Below are 22,952 nucleotides of genomic sequence, written 5' to 3' on the forward strand. Positions count from 1 at the left end.
GATTTTTCCAATGAAGGTGTGGACCTGTAAGTCTGTTCAACAGTGGTTCTGTTGTGTCTGTCATAAGCTCAAGTCAAAGTTAGTTCACATAAGTCATGAGTCAGTTGTGTTTGCCATAAATTCAAATCAACTTAGTACATGTAATTCGCAAGTCAGAGATAGATCATGTCAACGAAGTTGGAGTCTGTGAGAGATCTTAGGGTGGGGTTGGACTTTCCCGCAGCACACAGAGAAGACTTTCAGGTAAGCCAATGCTCCTTCTCCTGTGCGCTGCTTGGAGAGTCCAAGCACGGAACATACCCAAGCTAAATGTCACTAGGGCCGGGAGCAAGCGAGTCACTGATCTCTCCAGTAGAATGGATACCCTGAAGGACTCTTCTCCCAAAAGCTGCTTCCACTGATGCGAACTTGTCTAATTTGTAATTTCGCACAAACTGAGACGACAATGCCCACGTTGCCGTTTGCAGATTTCTTCTATTGGCGCTTGAGTTGCCCAGGCTGCTGTGGAGTGGGCCATGATGTGGCGCGGTACCTACTTGGACTGGAGCTCATAAGCAAGGGCAATGCAGGTGCACAACCATCAGCCAATGGTGGCAAAGGTGACTTTATGTCCCATAGTGGCCGGTTGAAATGAAATGAAGAGTGATTCCGACCACCTCAACAATGCCGTATGCTTAATATACTTGCAAATGGCTCTGCACACGTCAATCTTGTGCCATCTGCATTCTCTAGGATGTCTCAGATGAGGACAGAAGTCCAGAAGGATGACTTCCTGGCTCTGATGGAACCAGGAATTGACCTTAGGAAGGAATGAGGGGTCTAGACGGAGAACTACCCTGTCTGGGTGTATGAGACATAGGTCCTCCTTGACGGACAGGGCTGCCACCTCTGAGATCCTTCGAGCATAGGTGCTAGCAGTCAGAAAGGGCGTTTTGAAAATCAGGTGTTTTAAGTCACAGGATCAGAGGGCCTCAAACGGTGGACCAATCAGTGCCCTGAGTACAGTGTTCAATTCCCAAGTCGGATATCTATGGACGACTGGGGGCCTCAGGTTGGTGGCACCCTTCAGGAAACTGCGGGCCCTGGGATGACATGCCAGGGAGAGGTGTTCACTGGAGGCCAGGCCGGTGGACAGTGCCGCAACTTGGCGATGAATCGGGTTAGCAGCCAACCCTTGGTCCAACCCCTCCTGCAAAAAGTCCAAAATCTGCAATATGGAAGTGGAAGTGGGATCAATCTGGTTTTCTATGCACCATTTTGCGAAGGCCGACTAGGAGATATCATAAATTCTGGTAGTCGATGGTTGACGCAATGCCTGAATGGTTTGGATGACTTTAGCAGAGAGCCTGTCCCTCTCTAGGAGGTCCCTTTAAAGTGTCAGATGGCCAATTGCAGCCACTGAGGCTCTAGATGGGATAGGGTCCCCTGGCTAAGAGACACCTCTTTTGGAGGGATTCTCCACGGCTTGGCGATTGACAGGCTGACAACCTCGGCAAACCATGCCCGTCTGGGCCAAAACGGCACTACCAGAAGCATCTCCGCTTGCTCCAGGAGGATCTTGTGAATCATCTTGGGAAGGAGTGGCAAGGGCAGAAACATGTAGAGTAGACCGGGTGGCCAGTGGCAAAGAAGGGCGTTGATGCCTTCTGCTCTTGGGCATCTGAATCTGGAGAAGCAGCGAGGGAGATGTGTGTTCTCCGAGGTGGCGAATAGGTCGACTGATGGGCAGCCGAGCTTCTGTGTGATCTTGAGGAAGAGATAGGGGTGCAGGCGCCACACCGAGTGATTGATCGTGGCCCTACTCAGCCAGTCCGTCTAGACGTTGCTCACCCCAGAGATGCGCTCAGCACGAAGAGATGACAGGTGTTTCTCTGCCCACTTCCCCAGGTGCTCCACCTCCGCCATCAATGACTTGGATCAGGTGCCCCTCTGGCAGTTGACATGCGCCTTGGTGGCTACATTGTCCATGAGAAGCATTAAATGGTGGCCCTGAATGGTTGACTGGAAATGAAAAAGAGCTAGTCTTGCCGCTTTTAGCTCCAGCCAATTTATGCTGTGCTTGAGATTGCTGGTGAACCACCTGCCCTGCGCAACCTGATTGTTGAGCTGGGCTCCCCATCCGAATATGCTGGCATCTGTTGTGATGGTTAGATGAGCCATCTCGCAGAAAAGTCTGCCCTTGGATAGTGCAGGAGACTGCCAACACTGCAGGGGTAATTGAACCTTGCGAGGGACAGGAATCAAGGCAGGAGAGTTGCTGGCTTTGACCCTTTGATGGGGCAGGAGACACCATTGTATTGCCATGAGTGCGACCTCATCCATGGCACAATCGACAGGGAAGAGCTCAATTTGCCTAGGAGCTTCGACAACAGGGCAATAGACACACTTCATGAAGTCCGCACTTGGTGTACCATGCATCTGATGCTGGAAATCCGTTCCTGAGATAGGGAGACTTGGCAATTGGCAGTGTCTATTATGGCCCCAAGATGCAGCAACCTGGTGGTAGAAGTGAGGTGGCTTTTCTCCAGGTTGATGGAGAACTCATGGCCTTGAAGAGTTCTTATCGTCACCTGGAGGGTCTCGGAAACCTTGTTGGCAAGATGACGACTGGATGAGGATGTTGTCCAGGTAGGTTTGGAGCTGCACCGGACACGACCTCAGTGATGCCAGTACAGCTGCCAGGACCTTTGTAAAGGTCCTGGGGGCCGATGACAGGCCGAATGGCAGAGTCTTGCATTGATAATGGTGCCCTGCATAATAAACTCTCAGGAACCTGTGGTGAGCCATGTGAACTGGGAGGTGGAGGTATGCTTCTCTGAGATCTATTGATGTTAGCAGATCTCCTGGTCTGATGCAGGCCAGTATTGACTGGAGAGACTGCATTTTGAAGCGTTTGTACACTAGATGATAATTTAATTTCTTTAGATTTAATATCCCCCTCCATCCTCCCAAGTTCTTTGGAACCAAGAACAGGATGGAGTAGAAGCCTGACCCCTCTTGTCCTGCTGGCACTGATTCTATGTCCCTATGCTGAATCTCCTGCTCCATTAGGGATCTTTTGGCTGGGGAGGAGGGGGGTGGGACAGCGGATGAAGTGGGGGAGTGACAAATTCCAAGGTCAGACCCAGTCGAACTGTTTGAAGTACCCACAGGTCTGACATGGTCTGCTCCCATCAGTCCTGGAACAGCTGCAGGCAGCCTCCGATGGGAGCCATCTGCTGGTTGTCACTTGTAGCAACGGAAGAGCCTGGAGCCTGATACGCCACGAAAAGGCAGCTTGGTAAAGGTCTGCTGGCGGCCCCATCCCAAAATGTCTGATGGTCCTGGGACCAATCAGAACCCTGAGCATATGGACAGTGGTACTGTCCATTGCTAGTCGATGGTTCAGAGGCACTAAAGGACTGCTTCCTGAAAAACCCGGAACTTCTACGCTCCGCCTTCTTGGTTACAGAAGGCATGACCTTCTTTTTATCTTTATTTTCAATGAAGACTGGGTCCAAGGCCTCCCCAAAAAGTTTCGCTCCCTTGACGGAAGCAGAGGCCAACTTCCACTTGGACCTCATATCAGTGTTCCAGTGATGTAGCCACAGGAGCCGCCTAGTGGTGATGTTAGATGCTAGGGCTCTGGAGGTGAATTTAGCGGAATTAAGAGTAGTATCCGTTGTGTACTCCACCACTGCTATAATTTTGTTTAACTCCTGTCTGGACTTAGTATTGCCCACCGGGAGTTTGCCCACCAGATTGCCTGGTGGGTGTTATGACATGCCTTTTCCAATCTCTTATCCTCTGCCTTCAACCCCTCTAGGAGGTCAGGTGGTAAAACAGAGGAGGATGTGAGGGCTTGCACTGAAGGATCCACCTGAGGAAGCTTTAAAAGATCTTCCAAGGTGGGATCCACTGTATAAAGTTTATAATCATTGTTACTAGGTGTGGCGAGAGTGCCAGGTTGCGCCCACTAGGGATTGTACCACATTCAGGAACAATTTGCGAACGGGCACAATTTCTTGGGGGACAACAGGCTCCTCAAATAGCCCTTCACTGGGATCTGACAGCTCAGTAGTGGCCAGGTTGGGAGCAGAGACACTCAAGCGGGTAGCGGCCTTGGCCTTATTCAAGATGGGTTTGAAAGAAGTATGCTTAAAAAGGCCAGCAAATGCTGGTTTATCAGGAATGGCCCCCTCATCCCCAGAGAATTCTTGTTCTGGCAGGACATCCTCCTCCACAGCCAAATCTTCGCTATTCAGTGAAGATTGATGCGAAGGTGACCCCTGGGCCGCCTCCTGAGGGGAAACCCTACTGGAACTAGATCTGTGTGGGCACTTAGATAGTTGTTTAAGACCTTTTGCAATGCCCTGGGAAATGGCCCTGGCTATCACTCCTACATTTCCAGGGACAGAGCAGCCCTCTGATCCTCTACAGGCATAGCCTGTTTCGTGGGCTGGGGTAAAGGATGCTGGGGCGCCAGGGGCAGAACTGATGGGGCATCCTTCTCGGCCTCCAATGGGCAATGAAATAAGTCTGTATTGTCTGCCATGGATGGCCTAGGAGAGCCTGCAGAAACCAATGAGGCATCTGAAGAAAATTCCTGACCTTCCTCCTCACTATCCAACACCGTGACAGGGGCTGGCGTCTCGGATGAACTCCCTATGGCTTCCAGGGGAACAGTCACAGATTGGAGCTGGGCTTTTTCAAACTGTTTCTCTAGCGTCTTTTGGCGTCTAAGGGCTACCTTGTCTTGAGTATTGGCCCGCTTCTTACCCCCTGCCTGTTGTTGTTTGCTGAGAGCCTCTGAGGCTGCTTGCTAGCCTGCCTAGTAAATCCCCTGCTGGTTGAGGGCCTTGGCTGTTCTGAGTCCTCAGCTGCCTCTGCCATTGTGGGATTGTTGTTAAAATCCACAGCAAGCAGTTGTAACCCCACTCACCACCAAGATAGTATGGTAGATAGTGTGGTGGCTGCTATGCAGAGAGAGAGAGAGTACTGAATTGATGAGCTGATGCTGGCAATCAATGACCTGTGCCGCGATTCAAAAGTCCCTCAGTGCCCTGCAGATTTCGCTAACTGGAGTATGACCCTAGAATGGCCATAAACTGCACTGCTGCAACTCTGAGGACAAGAGACCACTCTGCTGGCCTTTGTAGTTAACACACTGCCTAGATGGACAGAAAGACTCCACATGGTGATCTGATGAGAGCAATGTCCGTCGGGCGGCTCCGATGATAAGCGCAGAAGAAGGCACAGTCTAAAATAGCTGCCGCGTTAAATGCTATGCAGAAACAGCCAACGTGCTGATAAGACAGGAGAATTGCAGTTTTAAATGGCCATTGCAACCATCCAGCCGCTGCGATGAGAATTCAAAGCGAAGTTTGACGCTAAAGGCTGGGAATGAGACAATGATGCGAACAACTGGGTCCTCACACCACTGGCCGCCACACAAGCCAAACGAGGGAATAATGCTAGCGGCTGGGTCCTTGCACCGCTGACCTCTGCGCTAGAAACTGGCTTGATCACGAGGGCGTCGGCACCACAAGCCACTCACGTCACCTTGCCGCCCAGACGACTGCACGCACCCGAGCTAAACCTGGGACACGTTGGCGAATCTACTGATGGTAGGGAAGACAAAGAAGGCTCACCAGACCTTGCTCTCTGTGAAAGAATAATAAGAAAAAAGACCAAATCTGGTCCAAATAGGGATTAATAACGGGAACCACTTGAAACATGTTCACTGGGCTAGACTGAAGTGAAAAAATCTGAGGTACCAGCAGCGGAGGCGTGGCTAAAGATCTTTCAATTCAGTCCAGGGCAGCAAGACAGAATTAACCCATGCTTGGACTCTCTAAGCAGCACACAAGAAAACAATGATGCAGGACAGCTTACTTTTGCATTTCCGTCTTAAGAACAAATTGGACTTGAAAGTAAAAAGTTCAAAACATTAGGATCCTTACCCTATTTAAGTCCTACTCTTAACAACGGATATTTATTAGTAATTACATCTCTTTCACATCATAGTTTTTAAACTATCTTAACTGGAGAAATTTAATATTTGCAGAACTGGAATTCATAGTTTACAAGATACCAGATAGATATTTTTTTCTTGCATGGGTAGTCCTCAACTTACAACCACAATTGAGCCCAAAATTTCTGTTGCGAAACAAAACCATTTTAAAAAACAGATAAATAAGAACATTATTTTAATCTTTTTGAAGAAATATACACATGTATATATGAGTGGGTGTATGTATCTGGGCACTAGAAGAAATGCTTATGTGTGTATGTAAATGCATAAAACATACAGTTTAAACATACATGCACAAATATAAATGTTCCAGAACATTTAAGATCTAAATTGAATTATTGCAACACTAAAATAGAAATCATCTAAGTTATAACCACATAAGTCCTAATGGTATATTTCTTTCAATTACTGTAAAGCACAAGGGAAAGGCATATAAAAGTCATTTTAAAATGAGCTCTGAATTTGTTGTGCTGAAACTAATAAACAGGATAGTATAAAAAGTAGACGACTGCCCCCTGCAGTACTTTTTCAGAATATCATCCAGTATACTACTGTATTCCAATAATTATATTTATAGTATGCAAGTAAATTGTTCAAATATATCTGTCATATAGACATGTTTTTTATGTTTTACATATTAAACTAGAGGGAAGAAAAGTTGGACAGACCAAAATTGAGCTAATAATTCTAGAGTTTCTATGTATTATCAAAATAGAATTATTTTCCCCAGCTATTTCTAAAAATCTGATTTAAAGAGATAATGTATCTAATTACATTACATCTAATTACGTTGATACACGAAACTGTCATCAGACTTCTGAAATTCAAAATTGTTAGTTCATTAATGAATAAATTTAGAATCTACAAATAGCAAAACAAACAAAAAAACCAGAAAATTTACTTTAAACAAAAGTGCCCATGAATTTGAGTACTTGAATTTAAGCCAATATCATCCCATTATTTAGATCAATGATAGAACATTTATTTAACAAGAATGCTGAAAACTACATTCTGAATGAAACATGTTTGAAATCTGAGATCTTTTGCCTAAACAAAAGATCTGAATATAAATCAAGCTATAATTTTGATAATGGATTTGATTAATTATTAAGAGTATTCAGCCCCCCCAAAAGGATATAATTCATGTAAATTCTTCAGTGTCTCTGTACCCTCTATATTAATTTGGACAAAAGTCCCTTTGATCCAGCTATATTGAAAAATTTCCTCTGAAGGACTTCAGATGGATCTTGCTGAAATATACTTCAAAAAATGTCACCAATTTCTACTAGATTTCTGGCTTTGCAAGGTCTGGTCATATCAATGACTAGATTTATTAAGAAGGAAGTGCTCTTCAGTGGAATTTTAGTCCACCTATCATTTACTTCTTAGTCCAGTTTCTTTTCTTATTGATCCCTACCCACCATCCCTTTGTAATATAAGGCTGACACATCTAATTTTGCTCTGGCAATTGTATTACTCCATGCTACTTCAGAGTTTCCAGGCAGCGCTACCTTGTGTGCATATCCTTCCAAGCAGGTGCTGCTGGCTGAATTCAACAAGGACCTTGCTTATTTTTCATTTATTTTAAACAAGGTTTAGAAAGTTGCTCAATTCAGACAATGTGACTCTGGGCAGCAAACAAAATAAAAAACAAACAATAAACCAATCCTTACCACCACCATCATATAACCGTAAAACAACAAAGTGTGTGAAATGCAAAATATTAAAACATTTATTAAATTTATGTGGCTCCTTATTTCACACAAAGTGTGAAGAACATTAAATAAAACATACAACATAAACTATATAACTATATAAAAGCAATAATTAAAAATGACCATTATTAAAAATATAAATTAAACACAATGATACTGCTACTTTAAAATATCTCTGATATTCTTGGGACTCTCAAGCCTCATGACAAAGTCAGGTCTTCAAACACCTACAGAACATTAACAGGGATGGAGCAACCTCATTTGGGAAGGGGAAAGAATATTCCATAAGGCGCGTGTCACAGCAGGGAAAGCCTGCCTCTTGGCACTGCAAATAAAAGGCTCCTGCAGGCAGAACCCAAAGCATGCTGTCTGCCAGATGTAATGGGGCAGGTAGATGCAACTGGGGAGAGGAGGTTCTTCAAATGGCCTAGTCCCATGCCATGTAGTTTGAAGTGGTCCCAGAAGCAAACTGAAATCAATGTTGCTTATGTTTTGTTCTAGAAATAGATATGACTGCTTGTGCCACTTCCTTCTGCATGGTGCTTACAGAATAATCAGGAATTGACTAGGACATGAGTGACTGTGAGCAGAGAATCCCAATATAGGAATGGGTACAATTGGTGCACAACACAAACTTATGCAATGGCCCTTCTATCAATTATTGCCACCTGTTTCTTGAACAATAATCATGAGTCCCAGAATCCATACCAACTATGTCCGGAGCAAAGTAACCACATCCAGCATCAAAAATGACATAGTCCTAGAGGCATCCGATTCCAAAACCAAAGCTACCCAGTCTTGCCAGGGTTCAGCTGAAGCTTACTGTTCCCGATACAGATTGTCAGTCTCCAGGCACTAGCATAAGACATTTAAGAGTATAGTTTAATTTGCTAGGTACTGAAATATACAATGGATATCCTCAAGATGCTGATGACATCTTACTCTACAATGATAAATGAGCATCACACCCTGCAGCAAGTTACATAATAGCGGCTAAGGGCAGGCTAAGGTATTCTCCCCAATCAGCACCAGCTGGAATCAACCTTAAGGGAGGAGGCACACCAGCCCAATTGTGTGCTTCCCATCCCTGCTCCTTGTGAGCTGATCCAGAAAGATATCATGATGGTACCAAAGGCCACAAAGAAACAGGGCAAGAATAGATAGATGATAAAAGATAGATAAGAGAGAGAGAGAGAGAGAGAGAGAGAGAGAGAGATATGGAGGCAGGGAGATAAAATCTGCATCCCCGTTTGACACTAATTAATTTTTAATTCCAGGCTAATAAGGGTTCGTTATTCTTCATTCTTCAACAAATTACCACTAATATCAGTAATGGAAAGCAAACATGATTTTGGAAGAAGAGAAAAGAGAAATTGAGCACAAAAGGGGTGGTGGTTCCTACCTGAGATCCCTGTTCTCATGGCAGTGGAGATAGCATCCAAGAATGGGTTAACTTCGTCCCGCATCCAATCGGACTGAGTCTACAAACTGTGATGTCACATTTTCTGTGGTAGCTCCTCCCAGCTTTTGACAAATGTGGTCTATAGACTGATATGCAGGAGAATAAAGCAAAACTGTCTCTCCTCTAGTACACTGTCTAACTTCGATCCGGACCAGAAGAAAGGGTGGGGCTGTATGTTATCTCCAATGACATGAGAACGGGTGTCTCAGGTAAGAACCAATGCCTATTCTCCAAAGTTGATGGAGATAGCATCCAGGAATGGGACATACCAAAGCCTGTCCTGTCCTTACAGGGGATGGGGGGTGTCAATGTCTGGGCTGAACTCTCCTGTACTGAATGGACCTGTTGTAATACTCGTCTGCCAAAGGCAGTCTTCGCTGATCCGTATCTATTAAGTCTGTAATAGCAAATAAATGGGGATAGAGATGTCCACATGGCCACCCTACAGATCTTCTATACAGAGGCCTGAGTGGCCTAGGCTGCTGTGATGACTGCACCCTTGGTTGAGTGGGCCATAATGCATTGAGGAGAAGCCAACAAGTGGCCATGTAAGCTTTGGTAATGCATGACCTGATTCAACACCCACTAGACGAAGCGGGGGGGGGGGCTTAGAACTGAGAAAGGCTGGTTGGAAAGACACAAATAATGCTTCAGTGTGACGAAAAGGACCTCCTGGTGTAAATGCGGCGAGCTCGGTGAACGTCAAGGGTATGTGTTCCAACCTGTGTGCTGAATTGGGCAAAAGTTGGGCAGGATTAGTTCCTGTGTTCTGTGAAAGATAGAGTTGACTTTTGGAATGAAGATCAGATCGAGACGAAGGACGACTCTGTCTGAGTAGAATACACAGAGGTTGTGCTTGATGGACAAAGCAGCAATTCCCAAAATTTGTCTCGCCGATGTAATGACTACCAAGAAAGCCACCTTCAAGGTAAGATATGCAATGATATAGTCTATAACAGTTCAAAAGGTACCTCGGTGATAGAATCCAGGACCTTGGATAAGTCCCAGGTTGGGTACTTGTGGGCAATGGGAGGTTTGAGAAAACGGCGGATATGCGGATGATAAGGATTCGAAGGATTGGACGGTAAGGACCGATAACAAAGCTGCCACTTGATGGCAGAGGGTGTTTGGGGAGAGACTCTTTTGTAGGAACTCTGGAACATCCAGAATGGAAGCCAACAAGGGGATGATGTTGCTCCTTGTGCACCAGGTGGAGAAGGCCCCCCATGTGGCATCGTATATCTGGTTAGTGGAAGCATGCCTAGACACTTGGATAGTCCGAATGACATTAGAGAGGTTGGCCGCACTTAGGGCTGCCCACTCAATCTCCAAACGGTGAGCTGCAACCACTGAGGGTCTGGATGGTGGAATGACTATTGGCTGAGTGAGAGCTTGGTCGGGGAGATTCACCATGGAGGAGCTATGGAGAGAATTACCAAATCCATGAACCAAGGTTGGTGAGGCCAATGAGGAGCCAGGACAAGAAGCTCTGCCTCTTTCTCCAGCATCTTTCAAATGACTCTCTGCAGTAGAGGCAAGGATAGGAATGCGTACAGAAGCCGGGGGGGGGGGGGAACCATTGACAACAGAGCGCATCCACTCCTTCCGACCCTGGTGCAGCATACCTTGGTAGTTGAGATGTGTAGCAAAGAAGTCCAGAACTGGAAGACCGTACCTGTCGGTCAGGTCCTGGAAGAAGTGTCGGTGGATGTTCCACTCTGCGTGGTCTACCTGAGAGGGATTGAACCAATCTGCCTGTATGTTGTCGACACCAGAGACGTGCTCTGCTTGGAGAGAAAAAAGATGAGTCTCTGCCCAACGACCCAGAAGATATGCCTCTTGCATAAGAGACCTGGCCCTCATCACGCTCTGGCGGTTGATATGCGCCTTTGCGGTGATATTGTCCGTGTGGACTAGAATATGGGAATTGGTCACTGGGGCCTGAAAATGCAATAGGGCGAGAGGTGCTGTGGCTCTCGTAACAAGAGCTCTCTTGCCAAGGGCTGTGGACAACCACCGCCCCTGGTCACTTCTGGTGGAACACTGATATGAACGGATGAGCAGCTATTGTTGGCCTTCTGATGTGGGAGTAGAAACCATTGGAGACATCGGCTGTGGAGGCGAAAATGATAGAGAAACAGGATACAATCTTCCCCAGAAGATGGGGGAGCTGGAGCAGTTGAACACACCTTTGACTTTTTACCTTGGCAGCCAATTCCTGGAGACTAGCCTGTCACTCTGGGGAAAGGAAGACCCTGCACTGCACTGTGTTTATGAGAGCCCCCAAGTGTAACAGGCGGGTGGTAGGAACGTGACTCTAGTCTAGATTGATGGAAAATCCATGCTCCTGAAAGACCTGGATGGTAATCTGGAGATCCCTGCTTGCCTGTTTGACTGATTTAAACTGGAGTAAAATGTCATCCAGATAGCATTGAATCCGGATGGGCCTGGAGCAGAGATGGGCTGCTATCACCGAGAGTAAGCTTGGTAAAAACCTTGGGGCCAATGACAGGCCGAAGGAGAGGGCCCAGTACTGAAAATGCCTCCCTGTGTAGGAGAAACGCAGAAACGTCCTATGGACAGGGAGAATGGGGATTGGAGGTACGCCTTTGTAAGATCAACCGAGGTGAGAAGGTCGCTGATGAAACCCGTCTCATCCCCTGGCTGGAGGGGGGGGGCAGGAGAAGACAAGTTGTCCTCACTTTCAGGAGATAGTTCCGCAGGTTGAGGTCGGTGGGGATAGGGATGGCTTGAAAAGGATGGGGGCTCACCCCATCCTGCGACTGATCCATGGCCTTTCTGGCCGCTACCTGTTTGGCCCTATTAAATTCTTTATCCAGTGCTTTGTGGTGATGGCTCTCCACTTGTTGTGTGGCCTTGAAGGCCTTGGCTGGGGCTCCATTAACCATGGTGTCGGTAGCTACCCTTTTCCTGGATTCCTGGAGGCCCAATGCGGCTGTCTGGCAGAGAAGGCCAGGCGGGTCTGATGAGAGAGACCACCCCCTCTGGAATTGGAAGCCATGTCAGGGCAATTTGGGGCACCACCCACGGGCTAATGCTGCTAATGAAAGGCCAAAGGGCTTTGTCACTGATCATCTGTGATGTTTTGCTGACTTAAAATGGCCACCATAGCCGCTTCCTGACAAAACAAAATGGCCACCGGGGATTTGGCGTCTCATCAGTGCTGAGCGAGGCTTCCAACAATTGAGCGGCCTCCGCGCGATTACAAGATGATGGGGGTGAGGTAAGGCAGAGGCCGCAGGGTTTCCACCTGTGGGCTTGGCTCCTAGCCTCAGCAGTTCCAACAATGCCAGAAAATACCCCAGATAGAGCACTCCAGTACTAGCTTGTCGCACAGCTCCCCATGCATGATGCAAAGAAGTTGCTTCATCCTGCGGTGTGGGAAGAAACCCCAATCCATCAGTAATCTCCCCCTGCCTCTCAAGATGTTAATAGAGGAGGCATAGGTAGAATCAGAAGTAGGCAAAAGTAGGAATTACCCTAAATAAACTCTAAAGGTGGAGGAGAGAGCTAATTGCACATCCAGTCCAAGGATAGACTGAGTCTAAAAGCTGGGAAAAGCTATCACAGGAGGTATGACATCACAGTTTGAAGACACAGTCCGATTGGATGCTGGACGGAATTAACCCATTCCTGGATGCTATCTTCACCAACTCTTCCCAGAAGTGGGAAGAGCCTACAACTAATTGATAGGCAGAAAAAGAGACTTAGAAAGGATTCACTCTTACTGGTCAGGTAGCTAAAAAAGACAGCAAAAGATCTGTACTTTCAGACTTGCAAAATTCTGTTAATGTAATAAATAGAATTTGTTCATCTTATGTTCTTGATCTGCTTGGGATACTAAAAGTATTACATTCTGTAGGTAGATATTTTAATCCAGAGTGTAAAAAACTTGATTGCAATGATTATTCTTTAGGAGGTTCTACTTTTTCTACTTATTAAATCAAATTATGTTTAAGATATTAATATTAAATAACTTGTATTTACTGTCTCCAATCTATGCTCAAGGACTTGGTCATAATTTCAAATGAGTCAGATTTAATCATCCTTCAGAAATTATACTATTCTCACCAATTAAGATTTAACAATATTTAAGATTGATCTATGTCAAAAGGAATTGCATATTTTTGTTCTAAGAAACTCCATGTTATTAAAAATAACAGCTTTTATGAGAATCTTAAAAACTTGAAATAATGACTTTGGATTTGGACAACGTATTTCAGATAAACTCTTTGAGACATTAAAGGCTTTGTCTTTCTATTTCAGCTATGCATCTTTCACAACAAATGTTACGTTAGTTTATTATTCATATTTTTTAAGGCATGCATAGTGTGAAATTAAGAAACTAATTCCTGCTAACACAAACAATGGAAAACTAAACTAGATCTTTGGATAGTAAAGGTAAGTAAAAATATGCTCTGACTAGTTTCTACTCCAACCTTAACAATAAAGCCACCTGGATGGCACCTTGAACCAGTGACTTAGCAATGAAGCAATGACGAACGACTTCCCCAAAACTTTGTAAGAAAGCTGCAGACTTGTCTAGGCAGCCATCAGAAATCAACATTGAAGAAAATTGCTCCACCCCCACAAAAAAACCCTGGCCCCAAACCTAAATAACTTTACTAGGGACTAAGAGCTTTTCTTTAGATCATTTGAATTTCAGAGTTAATTAATTCTGACTCTATTAGTCTTCTGGAAATCTCTTAAAATAAGTTTTTCTAACAATCTTGGGGATCCCATGGAAATAGGGAGCTGAGCTATGGTTATATTATGATAAAGTTGTTGCTTCATTCTCCCACAATTTTATTTTATATTTATTTTTAATGCCTGTTTCGACTTGTTTTTAACTATTCGTTTTAATGCACACTTCCCACAATCACATTTGTGAACTGGGTGCTATAAAGACTGTTCTTTAAGTAAGATGAATCAACTGTAAAGTGCAGTGTTTTTAATTCTTCTCAGGATCCTTTCCTACTTTTAAAAATTATAGGATTCCAAAAAACATTGTATTAAAAATAAAAATTGACGCATTCACTGCTACTACTGCTTTTTTTTTGTTCTTTCAGTGATAAGAGTGAATAAAAGTTCTAACCACCATCATGTGGAATAAAGATTTGGAGGAAGAGAAGAATCAAGAATCCTGCTAGGAAAAAATAGGTTGAAAAGATGAAGAAAAAAAAGCTTTTGAAAGAAATTAGAAACAAAACTAATATAAAAGACAGATTGAACTTTATAGAAAAAGGACTATAGCTCGATAGATTAACAATATATAGGAATTAAGACAACAGAAATAAAGAATTCAGCAATAAACAGATATATTGGAGATATAGGATAGAAAGAATATAGTAAAACTGGATTTTAAAGAATATAGTATGCATAAGGAGTATATAAAATAGAAAATAGTTTTATTAAACTCAATTTATAAACTAATTAAAGACATTTATTAATTTATCATTCTATTTTTTTTTTGAACTATACAGATAGTTTTTGCTTAGCAACTACAACTGGAACCTCAATAGCTCAATGTTGTGGTCACTATTTGGAAAAGAATGTGACCAAGAGGCTTACAATCTTATTTCCTCTTTGGTTAAGCAAAGTGCCACATCAATAAGCAAAAAATAAAAAAAAATCACATAATCCATGACTTATGATTTTATTTCCATCTTCTGTAGTCTCTTCTTGTTTCAAACCGGTTGCAAAGCCTGTAAATGATCACATGACCACCAGACACTGCAACAAGTCATAAAAGTGTACTCGTTGAAAAATGCCCAAATAGTGATCATGTGATAACAGGACAGCAGGATGATTGTAGACATGATGACTGGTCACAAAGCTATTTGTTTTACACTGTTGTAACATCAATCAGTCATTAAATGAGACAGTTGGTAATTGAGGACTAACTTAAATGTCTCCTTCAAAGCTACTATAAGGAGATATAAAAACCTAACCAAATATCCAAGTTTCAATTTTTGTATCTGTTGAATTAAGGTCAATATGGTTATGGATGATTCAGGAAGAGAGTCCACAAGAGACGACATAAACATAAAGAAGATTTTTACAGAAAGTTTTGATATGAACATCTTCATATTAGTCTTCCTAATTCTCTATAATATAGCTGCTTATTTAACTTTCTTGTATTTGTGTGGGAATGTGGAAGAGTACTTTTTAGCAATGTTATAGTGAACTTTAATAGCTACAGCAATGAAAACAGCAAAGACAACAAACAATTAAAGAAGCTAAAAAAGCAAAGAACTGAAGAGCCTATATGCCCATCTTCCTCAATCTGGGTTGAGTAGCAAAATATGAAAAAATTCAACTGACATTACATTTGCTCTGAAACAAAACTCTCTGAACAATTAGGAACACTTCTTTATTAAGGTTATCAATCACATGATTTCTGTTCACTGAGGGAGAGCACAGAGTTAAGAGGATGAACCAGTTCAATCTCTATAAAACACTGTGAAGTATAAAACTTTGTGAACTCTTGGACAACTGAATGAAAAAAGGAGAAACACAAAAAATAGAATGAGGGACACATAACTAAGGTACATTAACCAACAAATAACCCGAGCCAAATTTAGAAAAGCTAAGAATCAGAACAAAATAAGACTTGCAACAAATGTCAAAAGTAGTAAAGTTTCTTTTAACACATAAAAAACAAGCAAAAAAGTAAAACTAACAATTGGTCCTCTAATGAGAGATGATGGCAAGGAAGTAACAAGCAGTAGAGAGAAAACAAAACTACTTAATTCATTCTTTGCATCTGTCTTCACACAAAAAGATAATACAACCCAACTTACCAAAAATAGAACCATAAAAGAGAGGCTAGGACCGCAAATTAAAATAAGCAAAAATAAGGTAAAAGAACACCTGTCAGCTCTAGACAAATTCAAATCATCAGAACTTGATAGATTACATCCCAGAATTCTGAGGGAGCTGGCAGACATGATCTTTGAATCACTGAAACGAACCTGAAGACTGGAAAACAGTTGATGTGGTTCCCATCTTTTTTTTTAAAAAAAGTGGGGGGGAGATCCAGGAAATTAGACCAATCAGCCTGAAATCAATACTTGGGATGAACTTGGAAAAGATAATCAAACAAATATGCGAACACCTAGAAACAAAGTTATAATCAGAATCCAAGTCAGATTTGTCAAAAACAGATTATGCCAAACAAATCTTATTTCATTCTTTGACAAAATGACTAAATTAGTTGATCAATGAAATACTGTGGACATAATAGATTTCAGTAAGGCATTTGACAAAGTAGACCACTACCTGTTTTTTGGTAAGCTAGAAAAATTTGGGACAAACAGCAGCACCATCAGATGGATTTCTAACTGGTTGATAAACCATACTCAACATATAATCCTTAACAGAACTACAGGTGAAACTAAAAAAATTAGACTATCATGCAAACGTTCATTTATTTCAGTAATGTAACTTAAAATGTGAAACTAATATATGAGATAAGCCTCATTACATGCAAAGCAAGATAGCTCAAGCCATGATTTGTCATAATTGTGATGATTATGGCATACAGCTCATGAAAACCCCAAATCCACCATCTCATAAAATTAGAGTATTACATGCAATCAATAAAACAAGGATTGTACATAGAACAATATCGGACCTCTGAAAAATATAAGCATGCATATGTACTCAGTACTTGGTTTGGGCCCCTTTTGCAGCAATTACTGCCTCAATGCAGCGTGACATGGAAGCTACAAGCCTGTGGCATTGCTGAGGTGTTATGGAAGACCAGGATGCTTCAATAGCGGCCTTCAGCTCTTCTGCATTGTTCGGTCTCATGTCTCTCATCTTTCTTGGCAATGCCCCATAGATTTTCTATGGGGTTCAGGTCAGGCGAGTTTGCTGGCCAATCAAGCACAGTAACCCCACAGTCATTGAACCAGGTTTTGGTGCTTTTGGCAGTGTGGGCAGCTGGAAAATGAAGTCAGCATCCCCATAAAGCTCGTCTGCGGAAGGAAGCATGAAGTGCTCCAAAATCTCCTGGTTGACGGCTGCGTTGACCCTGGTCTTAATGAAGCACAATGGTCCAAAGTCCTGTTGCTCCTTGGTCCAAAGTCCTCTTTTCTGATGAGAGCAACTTTTGCCAAAAGCACCAAAAACTGGTTCAATGACTGTGGAATTACTGTGCTTGATTGGCCGCTCCATTCTTCCTCCATACTCTGGGTCCTTGGTTTCCAAATGAGATGCAAAAGTTGCATTATAATTTTCTGAGATGGTGGATTTGGGGTTTTCATGAGCTGTACGCCATAATCATCACCATTATGACAAATCACGGCTTGAACTATCTTGCTTTGCATGTAATGAATCTTATCTCATATATTAGTTTCACCTTTTAAGTTGTATTACTGAAATAAATGAACTTTTGCACGATATTATAATTTTTTGAGTTTCACCTGTATATCCACATGGAAAGAAGTAAACAATAGGGTATCCCAAGGTTCTGTTTTAGGGCCAGTACGCTTCAATATCTTCATAATGATTTAGATGAGGGAATAGAAGTGAAACTCATAAAATTTGCAGATGACACTAAGCTGGAAGGAATAGCCAACTCTCAAAAAATAAGCTCAAGGTCCAAATGGATCTTGACAGACTTGAAAACTAGGGATTGTGGAACAAAATGAAATCCAATGTGGATAAAAGTAAGATTTTACACTTAGGCAAGAAAAACCAATTGTACAGGTTCAGACTAGGTTAAACTTGTCTCAATACCAATAACTATGATAGGATCTTACCGTCCTAGTGGACAATTCCTTATATATGTGCCAGCAGTGTGCAGCCACCGCCAAATAGGCAATGCAATCCTAGGCTGAATTAATAGAGGGACAGAATCAAGATAATGTATTAGTACCGCTTTACAAAGCCTTAGTAACAACACACTTGGAATACTGCATCCAGTTTTGGTCACCACAATATAAAAAGGATGTTGAGACACTAGAAAGATTGCAGAGAAAAGCAATATAGATGATTAAGACTTATATATCACTTTACAGTGCTTCACAGCCTTCTCTAAACTGTTTACAGAGTCAGCATATTTATCAAATAGGAATTTGTCTTTATGATCTACCTATGTTACTATAAACATTTTGTGGCAAAAAAACAGTATTGCAAGCCGTAATATTAAAGCATGACAAACAAACGAGGTAGAAATTTTTCTCCCCCTTAAATTCTAAGCTTTCTCCAGACATTGCTTCCATAGTCTCAAGGATCAACAAAAATCAATTGCTAGTATTACACTACCATATAAATGTTCAAGCATAATACAGAGTATACAAATAAGGTTTACTGATTATACTATAAATTAAATTACCAAAGTAAGTAAAGATAGCAAGTTCAATTTCAAGGTAATGATTCCTCTTCAAAACTCCTTGCTGTTAGAGTACAAAAAACATCAAACTATGTCCTTTCCTGCATCCACTTTAGGGGAAAGCATACTATTTTAATGTAAATGATGTTGTTGGTTCCTAGCCAGGAGACTAAGTAAAGTACTTACAAAAATCTCTGATTTAAAAAAAAATGAAACATTAATTTGAACTTATGTTTTGCAGTCAGCATTTTAAATCAACATTCCAGTTCAAACAAAAGAGAAAATTTATTTAATATACCAGAAATATGTAAATGAAAAGAAAGGGTAGGTTTAGACAGCATTTATACTTCTCAATTCCTTGCCTACTAACATCTATATTTTAAAAAATTATGAAATCTAAAACAAGTTACTTAAGGCTGTATACTGCAAGTCCATGGTAATTATTTTGTATACATATCACAGACACAGCATCTTATTACCTATATTTTATATTCATCATTATTGGTAAGATTGCTATACTGCTGTATTCTACCCAGTTTTAGAGTACTATATAACATAAAAAAATTAAAATAAAGGGAAGAGATTCTATCATATGCCATAATGGCACAATCCAAAAGGACAATCTTAAATCCCTCAAATGTTCCAGAATTAGGTTTTCATCACTCTCTGGAAACTCATCTGGGTGATGGTGGTCAATATAGAGGAGATCAAGTTATTCCATTAGAAGCAAGCCATCATTGGGAAAGCCTGATTATGGAATCATACAGATGATTAGGTATAAGGCTTCATAGTAGGATTTTCTTCTTAATCTTATGATTAGGCACTCTCTATGGAGCAGGTGATCTTGGAGATAATGAAGCCCATGCAGCACATTTAAGATAACCAGCATCTGAATTGGATCCAGAAGCTGATTGGTAGCCTGTGGAGCTCTTCCACGGAAGTGTTAAATTGGAAAATCTAGAGGTATGCATCACTGTAAATTGAGCCCACTTAAGCAAGAACCCTAAACCAATTTGCAATGCATTGAAAAATAATTTATCCCCTCCCTCCAAACTTTATGTTGACAAATTATTTCACCAAGGAGTTTTCGGTCACTATTTAATAGTAAGGGGAAAATAACAATGGAAAAAGGTCTAAGCCCTATGCTACCTCAACCTTTCCTACCCATCTATTGGAACTGATCTCTCAGGAAGCAAAACCACTGGAAAAAGATGGCATTCAACCACTACAAAACATTATTTTAATCTATCTTTTTACTGCATGTCATAATGCACAAACTCTTTCAAACAAACATCATTTGAGTTTTAATATCTATGGAGATTCTCAAAAGATGCTTATTCAAAGACACTGGACTTCCTGAGTTTTTTTCTTGACGTTTCACTTCTCATCCAAGGAACTTCAATTCTGACTAAATAGTGGGGAAATGTAGGATTCATATTCTTTGCACTCAATTGATCATTAGCACTCTGAAGGTTAGTAGTTAGATCTCAGAGTCATTGAGGTCACTTGGAGGTTATATGTACCCTCAGAATCACCTGAATCAGAGTGCAAACGGCTGTGGAATCTTTTAGAAACTGCTGAAAGGATTGTGTTGTAGACCAGACATAGGTGGTGGTGTATCCCTCTCCCTTTATTGATAGAGGGATGTTCAATTTTGACATAGATGGCCTCTTTTACCCCTCCTTCAAACCAGTGGTCCTCTGTCCAGAATGTAGACTTTGCAGTTTTCAACAGAGTGACCTTTGTCTTCAAATGCAGATGGACTGCCGAATCATGTCCTATGTTGTGCATACATACATTGTAACGATAGATTGCTAAATTGCATTTCTGTTAAGCTGTCAACTGATAATGGGCAAAACCAAGTACCAAAACCAATTATCTGGGCAAGATTAACCAAAGAACCTGTTCAGTCACACTTCCCCCATATCTACAAATAGGCTGTCCAGATACCAAAACAACAAAATACAAGCCAACAGACCACCAGAAAGGATAATTAAGATTGATCTTTTGACAATCACACACTAGAACTGGTATGTGCACAATGATTTAAAAACTTTGTTAAAAGAAATTGGAAACAGCTACATGAAACATAATTAAATAATTCTCAGCAAGCAAATATTTAAAAAGGGCTCAAGCATGTTGGGTAGCAAAGAAGTAAAACAGGAAGGCTTGAAATAAAACATACAAAAAGTATAGTTAGGATAAATGAGGATTTCTGACATGTAGTAAGCTTATTTACATTTTTTAAAAACAACAAAACCCTAAATATGCATATTAAGAAAAGCAAGCCGATGTTTCCATTCACAAAAATACTTAAACCAAAAAAAATTAAAAGCTACATTAATAATTTGTTTGGAATTATTACATTTTTAAAAGTAAAAAGAAACCTTGATCTCTCTGTCTATTTTTCGATGGGCAAAAATATAGTGATATCAATGCTGTAAATATGATATTGGGTTATAAACACTGACAAACAGAAAAACAATATAGAGACTCACTTTAGCTCAATATCTGGAAAATGTGAGTTCAAATCCTTGCTTCACTATTATTATATCATATCGGCACTGGTAATTCACTAAATCTCAGTTGGATTATTCTTAGCTTTCATGAAACCTTAAATATCTCAAATCTGAGGCCAATATACCTACTGTACAGTTGCAACACCTTAAAATGGATAGGACAGAATGAAGGACCCATGTCAAAGTAGGAGCTCCATTTTAAATATATCAGGCTCAAAGGCAGATGCACCTCAACATGTTACTTCAGCCTCTTCGTGGAAAAACAACGTTTGTAGCAGTATCCTTCCCTAACATTCAGCAGCAGCCTATGTTTCTAATGGAGGGATGCCCAAGAACACCTGGCTGAACTCGGGGGTGGGGGTGAGGATAAAGGAGGCTACATTACCCTTCGGTCGGATCCACTTTTCTCCTGTTTTTCGGCGACATACATAGGAGCAGCCGCTCTGAACATAACTACGGAGGGCAAAAGGTCATCGCTTTAGGTCCAGTCTCCGTAGCCCTGGAGACTACACAAAAACAGCGCACCTATCCGAGGTCCCAACGAGACACACTGGGCTGGGGAGAAAGGGGGCGTGCGCCTGGGGCGTGCACGCGCGGCAGCTCTGGCCTTGAAGGAATGAGAACAGGCGGGACCAGAGAAGAGAAGGGGAAGCGGCTGGCTACCACCTGTTAGGCCCAGGCAGGGGTAACCTGGGAAAGAAGGTGGGGTCTCGAGGGGAATGGGAGGGTGCGTGAGAACAAGAAAAAGGAAGGGGGTGTGGATTCAATAGCCCGCCACTCCTCGCCGTTTTCCCTGGCAGGCGGGCGCGCTTTCCAGCACCTCCGCCGGCACGCACGCCATCCTTCGGAAGACAAACGCGGTCGTCCGTTCCCCCCACGCCGCCACTACCTCCTCCTTCTCTTCTCCCACGCGCTCCCGTCACTAAACCTGAAACCGTTCGGCGCGGCAGGGACACCACAACCCCACCCACCACCAGCCGTTCCCAATGCCGCCATAGTGCCTCCTTCTCCCTCCCCCCAACCCAGCCTGTCACCTTCTCCCAGGAGGGAAAACAGGCGGCCAGGCTCGCCCCCTCAGAAAGACTAAAGGAAGCGGAACAAGGCAACACCGTTGATCCTCCGCCCGAAGAGCATCTACCTGCTCGCGCAGCTCGAGGAGAACCATAGTGAGGCGAGGTGAGGCTATCCCGCCTGAGGTATCCTTGTCCTCCGCCGTTTCAGTCACAGCTCCGGCTCCTCACTTCCGCCAACGATTCCTTGCCCAGCAGCCCCGCCTCCTCCCGTGTCTGGGCCGCGCAGACCGTGCAGCAGGTCCCGCCCACGGCTCCACCTCCTTCGCGTCTTCCAGAGGTCGCGGGTGCGGGTTCCGCCAAGTGCGCGGAAAGATCCGGAGGGCGAAGGTGGCGGGGGTGAACCTTTCACTCCTACCACTTCTCCAACGATCTCTAGCCTTTCCCGGAGTTCTTCCGCCGAGGGACAGAAACTGAATTAATCCCTCCTCCCTCCCCTTTTTATCGATGCCGCTTCTACAACGTCCGTCATTCTCTAAAGCTGATTGGGCAGCTCGGTGTGACGAAAACATACATGCTCGCCCACAGACGTATATAAATAAAAGCAAAAGCAACGATGATTGGAAGAGGGAGAGGGGTTCTGATGGGAGGTTTAATGTGATTGGTGGGAATTAGAAGAGCGAGGGAAGAATTAGGAAAGCGAATACTCGAAAGTGGGGAGGCTGTTAGGGTAAGGAGTTGCGGGGGTCTAGACGTTAGTGTGGTGGAGGCTTGTTAAAATCATGAGGTTTCATCTTGGAATAGGGCAGTATTTCGTTTGCAACTTTTCCCAAACTGATGTTTTCTCTGTGGGAGTTGGACCGTACTTTCCA

General features: G+C 42.8%; 1 protein-coding gene across 2 annotated transcripts in view; it reads right to left on the reverse strand.

Annotated features, from left to right (window-relative positions):
- The window catches only part of ANKRD28 (ankyrin repeat domain 28), a 95,479-nt gene extending 72,890 nt beyond the window's left edge, over nucleotides 1–22,589 (reverse strand). Inside the window, exon 1 of one of the 2 annotated variants that reach the window (XM_032235730.1) lies at nucleotides 22,209–22,589. In XM_032235730.1, the coding sequence (XP_032091621.1) occupies nucleotides 22,209–22,235 (27 nt within the window). In that variant the 5' untranslated portion in view covers nucleotides 22,236–22,589. Of the gene's footprint in view, nucleotides 1–21,455; nucleotides 21,707–22,208 lie in introns of those variants that run through there. The other variant, XM_032235729.1, reaches the window with a different exon arrangement.
- Nucleotides 22,590–22,952: the final 363 nt, after the last annotated feature.

Source organism: Thamnophis elegans, chromosome Z, assembly GCF_009769535.1.
Source record: "Thamnophis elegans isolate rThaEle1 chromosome Z, rThaEle1.pri, whole genome shotgun sequence".
NCBI lineage: Eukaryota > Metazoa > Chordata > Lepidosauria > Squamata > Colubridae > Thamnophis > Thamnophis elegans.